This window comes from Monodelphis domestica, chromosome 2, assembly GCF_027887165.1.
Source record: "Monodelphis domestica isolate mMonDom1 chromosome 2, mMonDom1.pri, whole genome shotgun sequence".
In the NCBI taxonomy this organism is placed as follows: Eukaryota; Metazoa; Chordata; class Mammalia; order Didelphimorphia; family Didelphidae; genus Monodelphis; species Monodelphis domestica.
Window position 1 is genome coordinate 225,526,729 of NC_077228.1, and position 13,151 is coordinate 225,539,879.

The 13,151-nt window shown below is 33.3% G+C and overlaps 1 protein-coding gene across 7 annotated transcripts in view; it reads right to left on the minus strand.

The window, feature by feature from the left end:
• CEP112 (centrosomal protein 112) overlaps positions 1 to 13,151 on the minus strand; it is a 595,424-nt gene that overhangs the window by 84,221 nt on the left and 498,052 nt on the right. For all 7 annotated transcript variants that reach the window (XM_056817269.1, XM_056817267.1, XM_007482762.3 and 4 more), the window contains one exon: positions 3,861 to 3,950. In XM_056817269.1, the coding sequence (XP_056673247.1) occupies positions 3,861 to 3,950 (90 nt within the window). The remainder of the gene's footprint in view (positions 1 to 3,860; positions 3,951 to 13,151) is intronic.

Below are 13,151 nucleotides of genomic sequence, written 5' to 3' on the forward strand. Positions count from 1 at the left end.
TGTGTGTGTGTGTGTGTGTGTGTGTGTTGTTTGGAGAAGGTTGTTTCCTAGAAGTTTAATATGGTTGGTGGCCATCAGGGACTGCCAGCTGAAGCTGATTTAGGGAAATTGGGGAGGTGAACCTGGCTTCAAACAGGAAATAGTGCAGAAAATGGTGTGACCTCTGTGGAACACAGACCCTTACTGTTATGTCCTTAGAACACATACTTTATAGAATCAAAGTTGGACGGGATCAGTGTTTTTTTAATCCATCTGTACCTGAAAAAAAATCTCCATAATGCACATAATAATCCAGTCTTCACTCAAAGACCTCAAATGAGGAAGAACTATTTCTGGATGCAGTCCATTTCACTTTTGGATAGCTTTCATCATTAAAAAGTCTTTCTTCCCATCAAGCCTAACATGGCCTTTTTGGTAACTTCCACTCATTATTCCTATTCTTCCCCTCTGGATGAAAAAGAACCAGACTCTTCTATATATTAGTTTATCAAATCCTTGAAGGAACCTGTTTTGTCTCTTCTGTAAAGATTAAATTTAGCTATCTTCTGATTGTAACAATGAAGGTACTGTACAGCTCTTCTTTTATTGGGAAGATTGAATTGTAATCCCCAGTCTATTTTTAGATTTTAATCCCCAAATGTGTTAACTCAGTATTTGAAGTATATCTACCCATTTTAATATGCAAAAAGTAACTAATCACTAAAGGTGTGATCTAACAAAAAAGGTGTGAACACCCACTTCATGCATTGAGTGGGAGTTCTATGACCCATGGGTGAAAGAGTGGGCTGTCCTGGAGAGGAGCATCTGCTGTGATTGGTAGATGTGAAATTTAGGGGAGGTGACAAAAGAGAAAAAGATCTTTAGAGGACCACAGAGGGGAGAGATGGAAGAACTCTGACTTGGAGTTGGACTGGATGATCAGTCTCTCAAGCTTGGAGTGAAGAAGAGTCACTTGGAAGAGACTGGAAGACAGACACTCAGGCTTGGAGTGAAGACACTTGGCTGTGGAACTGGACCCTTGGAGGAACTCGTGCAGGAGACCTCAGACTGCTTTCCTTTTAGAAGGTCACTGTGGTAAGTGTAAAGGCTGATTTAGTTTCCCTGACTTTCTGGAGGTGTGAACCTCCAAGAAAGGCCCATCCTCTTGAGACTCCTTTCCCTGATTAGGGCCTTAGAATTTTACCTGGCTCTGAGGAAGCAGAGCTCTCTCTTCCTTTATCTTATTCCTTAATATTTTATCTCTGTTATAAATAACTACCATAAATTACATTTTACTTTAATAATTCATTTTGGGATTTAGAAATTAAATCCCTGGCAACCACCAATTAATATATTCAAGTCCAACCATAATAAAATTTAACACTTCTCTTCACAATCCTGACTAACTCCCACCTCATGTTTCCTGCACAACCACAGCTTTAGGCCTGTCAGGGGACATGCATGGCAAGGCTGGTGAAGAGAAGGCCTCTCATTACCCTGCCAAAAGCGATACTGTTCAGACCATTCACCATCTAGTAGGGAGTTAAAATGCACAGTCAAATAACTCTGACACAATTAAGAATATAATAAATATATATAAATCAAACATCATCAAGAGATATTTGAAGCTAGATGGATTGTTTCTGTGGAGCAAATGGTACATGAGTTGTGTACTGAAGTGAGGGAAGGATTTCCACTGCAGAAGGGAAGACCTTCATCTGAGGCACAGCAGTTGGGAACAAATCCATCCAAGAAAGGCAGTATAAAGAGATCAGAGGCTAGTGCTTTGGTCTGGTTGGCCTAGGAGGGGGGATGGTATATGAAGATACACACACACACACACACACACACACACACACATATATACACATATTTTTTTTTTATGAAGTAAGGCTAGAAAGAAAGGTAAGTTCAAACCCAACTTTATCTTATATTTTGAGCAGGGGAGGGAGTACTACAATCAAACCTGTGCATGAGCAACATTACTTTAGCAGCATTGAGAAAGGTAAACAGGAGGGGAAGAAATTAGAAATGGGAAGTTTAGTTAGAGTACTATTATAGTTACTGAGGAGAATGGTAATGAGGTATTAAATTGAATAGTGGCATGGAGTATGGAAAGGAGGAGACCACAATAGAACATTTGATTATAGCAGATCTGAGAAGCTTACCTAATTATCATTAATATGGCACAACTGAGTCTTTCAAGAATACTATTCCTAATGTCTTGGCCACAGGACTTTGAATAGGTTACAGAAACAAAGTGTTAGAGACAAGACTAGAACCTAAACCTTTTGACATTGAGGCTGGTTCTCTAACCACTATATCATGTCTTTTTTCTAGTGTTACTATAAAATTAAAAAAAAAAACTTTAATAACAAAAAGATTATTGGTTAAATATTTAATACTAAAAATCTATTGAAAATCATGAGTACTTAAAAATCTCTTCTATTTTATATCAGATATTTCCCCCATTTTACTTTTGATTCCCCATTTTAAAAATACTCTTAAAAATTTCATACCCAATTTAAAGTACAAAATAAAACCAGTTTTATAATAATTTTAAACAGAAATAGGATAATTTGGGGTATCCCAAGACACTGAGTGCAATAAGCTACCGAAATATACTTTCTCTTTCTTTACACAGAACCAAAAATAAATTAAAATACTACACAAAAGGTTATGTTAGATAAACTTTGAGTAACATAGGTTTCAGGAACAATGCTAATATGATTCTACTGCCAAATTCCATAGGTACTTTCATCTGTTCTTCCTTTAGCAGGTCAAATTGGCTGTCTTCTCATTTCTCTTATTATTTATTCATCCCTGTCCATTCAAGATTATGAATCAATATGTTATTATTACTCTGGTTACCTGAAGGTGTCCTCTAATAAAGTGCTACTATCTTATTGTGGTATGGAATTGATTCTGGGCTCTGCACAAAAACCTTAGTAGATTCTCTCAAGTTGGAGTAGTTATTTGAATAGAACAGGTGATAGACTTTGTCTTTGTTCCTCAGACTAGCTATTTTTTTAACCACAGCAATCCAAGCAAAAATACAAATTGGCCCTTGGTCCCAGGTAGCTCCTTTGTATTGCTGGAGTGATAGTGGTAGAGAAGCCAAAAAAAAAAAAAACCCAACAAAAAACCAACAACAAAAAACAACTGAGTAGAGAGTATTAAGAATATCATAGTTTTTAGACAATTAAGAAACTTTAACTTATAATCTCAGATCCTATGACTAGCTGATATCCATGAAGAAAATTAATTATACATAGATAGACAACTTAAGTAGTGTATTGGCAACCTAAAGCACTAACAAAGAACATAAACGACTATCTCTAACTTGTTGAGTACAATTCCATGGAGGAATAATGGAAAAACAAGAAGCCTGACTCTTGGTTTCTGAATTGCTGGCTTCCATCCTGGTTGTCATTTGTGGTTTTTTTCTTCAGACCTGTCTTGGATATGAGTGTCTCTCTGCTCCAGAGTAGTCTTTAGATTTTGTTAGCTCAGTTCTCTACTTTCTTTACCCACTTCTTTTGAGGCAGCACTACAGACAGTGCCCCACCCCAGACCTATGTTAGATAGGACTAGAACAGAGACAAATAATGAATTCATATGTAAGAAGAAAGAGCATAATTTCAACTAAGTAAGTCTTTTAGCAAAAATTATCAATTATTTCTGAAAGTAATGTTATTTAAATACTAAGCCATCAAACAAAAATAATGGTGTCTCTTGAAAATACAAATTTAGCATTAGTTGCAGAAACAACTTGGATTTCAGTCTTTAGATAAGATAGATGTTTTTCCAAAGGCACAAAAAAAGCAAAGTAAGAAATATAGTAGAGTATAGTGTAGAAAATTGAAAAGCATAGAGGGTACCTGCTCCTGGGATTCCATCTCCCGATGTTGCAGTTTTTTCTCTGTGGAGCGTATCTCAATGCTTTGGTTTTCCAGCTCATCTTGTAAAGCCTAAAACAACATGAATCAGGGAAAAAACAAACATGTTAAACCAGAGAAACAGTTTAGAGATAACTGACAATAAAAGGCACAATTCTGTTATTCCTCATTTTTATTGTTTCTAAAAAGTTCAACTTAATAAAAATGACACTTTGTATAGCTGTCTCCTACTGTAAGAAAATGTAATGAAAATAGTCAGTCCCCATGACAAATGAGAACTGATTTATAAAAACTAAACACTTTCTGTTAATTTAGTTAAATAACATCAATATCTGTCATGTACTTAGACCAAGACTTTTTTTTATTATATAAAGGGAGGCAGAATTGTATTCATTTCAAATCAAAGGAAGAGAAGTGGCATAGTGGAGGGACAGTTGGACTTAATAGTCAGTGATATCCGAATTCAAAACTGGCTTCAGATATTTACTAGCTATGGGACCTTAAGTAAGTCACATGATCTTTCTATGCCTTAGTTTCCTTACCTGTAATGAAGATAATAAGAGGATCTGCTCTCTAGAGTCCTTGCGAGGATAAATTTTTAAAACAATATTTATAAAGTACTTTGAAAACTGTAAAGTGATATTATTGTTTTTATAATAAAATGACACCAATAAATATTTATTGTGAAACCAATCTATGTGTTCCTAGTTTATAGAAGTATGTGTACAGTCTTCAGATATATGAGGTTACTTTCTTATTCTGCAGTGAAAGGAGGAAAAATAGTAGGGACAGTGAGGAGAGAGTACTGAGTTCTTAAATTGTTTACACATTAATTGAAATACTATTTATCTTTATGGGATTTTTGAGCAAGGGAAAGAGTCAGAAGACAGGTTCAAGTCCTGGCTCAGCCATTTGCTGTGTGACCTAAAGCAAGTCATTTAGCTTCTCTGGGCCTGAGTTTCCTCAACTGTAAAATAAGGAATTGTACTAGATGATTTCTAGTTCTAACCTGATGGTACTATGATCTTACAAAAGCAGAGTTGAAGCATGAATAGAGAGGGAGATGACATTAGAGTTGAGAAATAATTAAGAAGAACATGTTAGTAGATACTGAAGGAAGTACTAAGATTTGGGAGAACACAGAAATTATATTCAACAATGTGTTATCATTATATTGGTTAGCTATTTGTATTTTTTAATCAAAATAAAAAATAGATACCTTTTAAACAATAACAAGAGTACATCACTGACCTATTCATGATCTGTATGATATATCAAAGTTAATTGGTAACAATTAAAAACATAAAAATAAAAATAAAACTTGCATTTTTCAATAGCCTTAGGAAACCACAGACAAGGACAAAACTAGTTAAACTAAAGAGAATAATTTACATAATTTGAAATGATAAAGATAATTATATCAAATTCAGGCTATACTTGAATATCTTACAGTATGAGGTAATACCAAAACATTCAATCAAAGCAGATTTTGGTAACCAGAATGAATTTGAAATTTTTCCAATTCTTATTTCTTTTGGAGCTTATCAATTATTTCTAATAGAGGTGAGTGCAAATAGATCTAGTATTGTGACGTATTTTTATATTTTTAGTCAGCTAGCATGATCTAATTTGCTAAAAATTTCTTGCCAATAATAGGGAAATTACTAACATCTGCTGCACCAAAACAACTAATCAGAGAGATTATAAGACTAAAAAGAATATCGTGTTTTAATAAAAATATCTAGGAAAATTTATTTCAGTTATTGAGAATGCCATTTGGATTTTAAAAAAATACAAAGTATATGTCCATAAAAGATGGATGTTGCATGGAGTCAAGATAGTGCTTAGTAGCAACAAAAGCCCAAACTGTTCAGACTATCCTTCCAAACCAATCTTTTAAAAGCTCTTCAAAAAGACAGGAATCCAAACCCAACAAAGTGGAGTCATGGGGCTTTCCTACTGAACACAACTTGAAAGGTAGGTAGAGAGAGTCAATTTTTATGGGATAAAGGGGAACTGGAAGCAAAACTGCACACAGAGGAGTCCTGGAAGATCCCCACCCACCTGCCACCTACTGCTCTAGGCTCTGTGAAAGAGTATAGTTTAACTTCAGGATCTCGGGTCAGGGGCTATACCAGCAAAAGGCTGCACCTAAGACCATGAAAAAAAGTAAATAAGAAAGAGAAAAAAATTTAAGGGCTTCAATGAGGTCAAATTGTTTATATTCCTATATTGAAAGATGATATCTGTAACTCTTAAAAATTATCATTATCATAGTAGTTAGAAGAAGCATACATAGAGGTAGTGGTAGTGAAATGTCAAAAAACCTAGGAGTGAAAAAAGAGGATTGTACTAAGAGAAATGGGAAGAGAGAAGTAAAATGGGGTAAATTATATCACATAAAGTACCATGGGCTGCAGGGAGAATATGATAACAATGGAGGGGAGAATGAGGGTGGTGACAGGGTAATACTTAAACCTTACTCTCATTGGAATTGGCTTGGAGAGGGAAGAACAACCAGATTAATTGGGGTTTGTGATCCTATCTTACCCTATAGAGAAGTAGAAGGGTGAATAATAAAGGGGGTGGTGGGGAAGGGAGTAATATAAGGAAGGGAGAACTTGTGGGGTGATTAAAAGACCCTATAAAGAAGTAGGAGAATAAGAAGGGAGGTGCTCGGAAGAGGAGTAATATAAAGGAAGGGCAAAGGGGGAGTAGTGACTAAAAGCCAAACACTGGAGTGGAGGGAATGAGTGAAAAGAGAAAAGTCAGGATTAAAAGAGGAAGTCAAAATGGAGGGGAATATACAGACAGTAATCATAACTTTGAATGTAAATGGATAGCAGAATGAATTAAAAATCAGAATCCTACCATATTCTGTTTTCAAGAAACACATTTGAGGCAGGTAGACACACACAGAGTAAAGGTAAGAGGCTGGAGCACAATCTCTCTCCCTATATATATATATATATAATCTATGTAGATTATATATATAACATATAATCTATAAGAAAGAAGTATGGGAAGTGAATTAAATTTGAGAAAAGTTAATTCATAGATATCTGGAGAAAATTGAATAGGGATAAAAAGGAATATACCTTCTTTTCAGCAGCATATGGTATATATACAAAGATTGACCATGTACTAAGACATAAAAACATCACAACCAAATGCAGAAAAGCAGAAATAATAAATGCAACTTTTTCAGTGCATAATGAAATAACAATTATAATTAAGAAGGGTTTATGGAGAGGCAAATTAAAAATTAATTGGAAACTAAAATCTAATTCTTCAAAACAGGTGAGTCAAAGAATGAATCATAGAAACAATCACTGCTTTCATTGAAGAGAATGACAATTAGGAGTCAACATATCAGAAAAGATGGATATCATATACTTTGTACTTCTCTTACGGCCTTATTATGATTTATTTTACATCATAGTTTTTGCACAAATACATTCTTTCCTCTGCTAGACTATACGTTCCAAAAAGCCAGCAATGAAGTCTTTTTTATTGTTGTATTCTCCAAATGTTATAAAAATAATAGGTGTTAAATAAATGTTGAATTGAATTGTGGATGAAATGTATGGTTTATAAATAAAAATGAATTCTGAATTTCATATTACCAAATGAAAAAAAACTGGAAGATGAAATAATTTTCACTATAAAGTCTTTCCAAATAATTTGATCAGGTATAGTTATTAGATATTTGGCAATGAAGCTCTTTATCATTTAAATGGAATGACAATTCTATAATGCATTAATCTGGAATTTTATAATAACATTTGGTTTTCATAAAAATTTCAACTTATATAAGGCCTATAATTTAAGTGTCAGGGCATAACAATGGCTGATTGTTTAACTAAAAAAGGCTGTTCTATCTAAACAGAAATCTAAGTTTCTCCTACCTTTAATCTTTTTCCTTTTAAAAAACATGTGCTCCAAATGCATTATACTTCAAGAAAGTGATAAATACTTTGATAGTATGGAATAATGGAATTGATCTTGGATTTAGAAGACCTGAGTTCAAGCCTAGGCTCCAACTTTTATTAGTTATGTGATCCTGGACAAATCAAATCATCTAACTTGCCTGGATGATAAATTTTTTCACCTGTAAAATGAGGACAACAATTCTTGTACTAGCCACTTCATGAGGTTTGCACAAAATGGCTTTTAAACTTAAATATACATTTATGGTTTAAAGTAAGACAATATCTACTCCATTATTAAATTCTGAAACTAAACATTAAAACAATAAAATTCACATTACAATTCAGTATAAGAATCTTAACAGTCAAAAAGTCCTTAGAGCTGTTCTCATTTAGTTCCTTAATAACAAGTCAGTCTACAAAGGTGGGGAGGGAACAAACATTTCTAAGTTCTTACTTTGTGCCAGGAGCTCTGCTAAGAGCTTTATAAATATTTAAAAAAATTGAACTTCACAACAGGTAGGGGCTACTATTATCCAGTTTTACATTTGAGGAAAAATTGAGTAGTCAAAAAAATTAAGTGATTTGCCTAGTCACATAGTATCTAAGGCCAGATGTGAACTCTGATCTTCCTAACTCCAGGTCTAGCAATCCATCTACTGTGCTTCCTAACTATCTCTATTAAGTACCTCTTATGTACTAAGTAAAGATAGCTAGAATCTCAGATACTTTCTAACTGTGTGGTCCTAGGCAAATCACTTAACCTATTTGCCTAAATCTACTGGAGAAAGAAATGGCAAACCACTCTAGAATCTTTGCCAAGAAAAACCGTTGCACATTATGATCTATGGGATCACAAAGAGTTGGACACTATTGAACAACAATATATTAAGCACTATGATAAGTACCAGACGTGAAAAAAATGAAGTGGTTGGTCTCTTCAAGGGACTTATTTGCTATCAGAAGAGAAAACATGTATGTATTTAAGTATATACAGAATACATACAAAAGAAATACAAGGCTGTTTTGCTGTATAAGGACAGATAAAGACTGATCCAAAGAGGCAGGAATACTTGCTTCATCTTATAGAACTAGTTAGTGAAATACTGAAATTGGAAGACAATTATTCAGTACCTTTTCTGTCATACGAGTCTGCCTATCCAGAAACTATGTTGATATGTCAATAATTATTCCATAGTAATAGTAGAAACTTTGGTCCCAGGTCAGTCCTTAAAACCCAAACTTTTATCCATAAGCCTTTAAATTTAATATTTAACACAAAGAATTATACTTTTTCAAGTTACAAGAAAAAAAATGTAGGTAATTAAGGAATTTGCTAGCCAGCATCTGGCTAACAGTATAAACTAACGGATATTGAACAATTAAACTGTTCAGAGTGCAAAAGTAATGTCATTCCTAAGTATGTTATTAATTTGAATCACCACCAAAAAGACAATCCTTTCCTTCTCCAAATTAAACTGGCTTTTAAATCTTGCACAATAAATTTATTGCTAAAAGTCTATAATATATTTGACCTTAAAGAGTGCTTTATGTTAGTCTGTGAACAAAGACATGAAATATTTTGTTTTCCAAGGAAGATATTTTACCGTTCTCAAAACACAGAAACAAGTGAACTAAGATACTAAGCTTTACTCCACCAAAGAAGATATACTATAATTCTCAAAAAAAAGAGGAATGGACACATTATAATTTGATTTGTCTATCCAAGACAATGGTAATGATTAAAAGAAATTAAAGTGTAAACATTCCTTATTCTTCAAAACCCTTGAGAGCAAACCACATTGTCTTAGTAGTTAATATATATGACGCCCAATTCCTTTGAAAACACTAATTGCTTCTCTGTTGGTATGGGAAAAAAAAGCACCACATTTAATAATCTGATCACAGACAATCTGTCTTGAAATAAGCACAGTTTATAGAGAAATTAGTAAGATATTAAAGTTTAGTTTCATTCAAAATAGAAACTTCAGGAACAAAGCTCTAAATCAAATGGACAAGCATGAAATGATTGCAACTATAAATGTTCTGTTGCTACCAAATGAAAAGAAAAAAATGGTCCATTCAAAGAAACTATATTTTGTTTTTGAAAGTTGACTAATAGGGAAAGATTTTAGTGAGGAACTAATAAAGGTTTGTTGAACGAATGGATTGGTGATAATGATGAAAGTATCAGTTTTTTTCTGCTATAGAATTACCATTGATTCATTTAATTATGGATACATAGAGCAAACATTTATTAAGCTCCTACTATATGCTATGTGTGATAAAAACAGAGAAGCAAATCTACCCCTAGGAAGCTTATATTATTCTATTGGGGAGATCTCTGAATTTGAAAATTTCCCATTCCTACTAATAACAATATATTATCCTTATACAAAGTAGACAATTCTACTGACCTAGGGAGGGAGGGAAAATTTAGAGCAAAAGCTTTGAGTTGTCTTCACATAGTGGTGATTTTGCTAATTTTGCTAATTCATTTGTAGACTTTTTCACAGCACTATACTGGAAAAGGGATATATGATGTAAGCAGTCAATAAACATTTATTAGGCATTTAAGGAAGGTAAAAGATAGTCCCTGATCTGAAGGAGCTCACAGCCTAATGGGAGAGACAACATGTAAACAACTATTTACTAACAAGCTATAGAGAGGTTAAAATGGAAATAATCAAAAGGGGGAAGGCATTAGAATTAGTAGGAAAAGATTTCCTGAATAGATGGTATTTTAGATGAGTCTTTTAGGAAGCTAGGGTAATGAAAAGTTGCAGATGAAGGGAAAGAATTCCAGCTATGGGGAACAGTAATTGGAGTTAGAGTTTATAGTCTAGAAAGAAAGAGAAGCAAACCTTGGATCTGGACCTTGGTTGAAGTAAAGCTCTACATAACTCAGCATTAAACATTACAATTAATTGTGCTATTTGTAGTAAAAGTGTTATTAAGATGAAGTCATATTCTAAATTCTAACAGGTCAAAAATAGTTCTTCATTCAGAATAGGGAAGGCAGAAACAATAAATCAAGATATGGGCAGAATTGATAATTTTCTTTCCACTATATTTAGGATACAAAGTAAAGGAAGTAATGGAGCAATCTTTTGCACTAATAAGATTGATTTTTTAAAATGCTAATAATTTTAATTTTTCTTCATCTTGAAATGTTATAATTAAAATCGATCTCCTTTGATATTTTGCATGTCAAATAAAAATAAGATCTAGCCGGTCTCTGATTTAAGTTAAAGAATCACTAATTATAAGGACAAAACTGTGGCCACTCTAAATACAAATAATTATCTTTGAAAATAATGCTTATAAAAATTTGAGTAGTGTTGTCTTATTTCAGCATAATAAACAGAATAAAACAATCAAAAACATTTCCAGTGGGCAAGTTTTCTTAGGTATATAATTCAACTTCAAAAGCTGAATATTTTCATGTTTAAGGCTTTAAAGAAAAATAATAATTGAAGGCTGAGGCATAATGCATGCAAATTATAGAATTAAAATCTCTTCACATTTTCATGTCAGAGGTATAAACTTTGAATAGTGACTATTGGACAAAGCAATACAACCAAGTCTTATCCTCTGACTGTGGAGATACAAATTTGGGACTACCCAAAGATTACAAAACTATTGGGTAGTGTCACTGTCTATAGAGGCTATTGAAAACTCTGTTAGGGGTGAGGGGGGAGGGAGGGAAAAAGAGAGAAGGAGAATGAAAGAGAGACAGAGAGAGAGAGAGTGAAAGAGAGACAGAGAGACAGAGAGAAACTACATCTTTTCTCAAAAGTAACTTCAAGTCTTCAATTAAAATTCTACTCAGTATTTATCTTAAGGTAATTATTTTCATTCAAACTTTTCCAGATTAAAAAAAAACCAGCACACAATCTCAAGGACAAAATATAGTTTTATTAAATGATTCTACAGCTATAAAGAATGGTTCAAACCATAAGCCTAAAGAAAATCAGAACATTGGTCATTAAAGGGATCACTAATAGGTTCATATACACAATAGTATACTTTTTTCTTTTGCCCTACCTTTAGTATTAAAACAAAACAATCACCCAGTCCCCAAACCTAAGTTCTGATTCTATCTCTCTCTTTGTCTCTGTCTTTCTCCCCCACTCTGATTTTGGTGTAAAAAGACTTAGAGATTTTAACTCAGTACATATGCTCACATGAGAGAGAATTCCTTTCTAGTAGGAATGATTTTAGTTCTTGTTGCAACATATCATATTGCTATGAAATTATGCTTTAATGTAGGTTATTGATATAATATTCATTAGGCTACTGATTTACTATAAAAAGGAAAAATACTGTGGCCAATGTCAAAACAAAACCACTGTTTTCTACAAAGAAAAATAATTTTTATTAAAAAAATTATATCCATGTCACTTTCAGGGGTAAAGCCAAGATGGTATAGTAGAGAAGCACTTGGGCAAGCTTTCCCAACATCCCCCTCCAATCAATAATGCCTCAACAGAAATGAGATAATTTTCCAAATAAGAATATTGGGGTAAGGAAAATAAAATAATACTTCAAGCAATTCTGGAGTAGCAAAGTCAACAAAAAGTCATGGACATTCTTCTATCCATGACAACTTAGGACGTTAGAAAGAAAAATCTGTGACACAAGGGTAGAGGCTAATCTAGAGCCCACAAGGATGAAATACCAGTGTTGGGACTAGGTAGTAGTGATAAAGGCAAACAATTATATTTTCTTTACTACCTTGATTGTGCCCTTCCAACAAGAATTCCTGGAAGAACTTAAAAAATGATCTTCAAAATCAAATAAGAGTGGTATAGGAAAACTTAAGTAAATGAAAACAAAGGAAGAAAATTATGAAGAGATAATTAACTTGGTAAAAGAGAGAAAACAATATGAAAGAAAATGACATTTTAAAAAACAGAATGGACAAATGGAAATGGAAAAAGTGATACAAAAATTCCATGATGAAAATAACTTCATAAAAAATATTTCACATGTAAAATCTTTATCAGATTATCTTCTTAGCAAGAGGGAAGAGGAGGGAGAGAATTTGGGATTTGAAATGTAAAAAAACAAAATAAATGTTAAAAATGGTTTTTACATGTAATTTGGGAAAAAAGTAAAATATTGTATACAAAGTAGAATTGGCCAAATAGAAAAATAGGTATAAAATATCACTGGAGAAAATAATTTCTTAAAAATCAGAAGTGGGTAAATGGAGCTAAAAAGCCAATTAGACATTAGGAAATAATCAAACAAGGGACAACTAGGTGGTTCAGTGTATACAGAGAGCCAGATATGGAGCTGGGAGGTCCTGGGTTCAAATCTGGCCTCAGACACTTCGTAG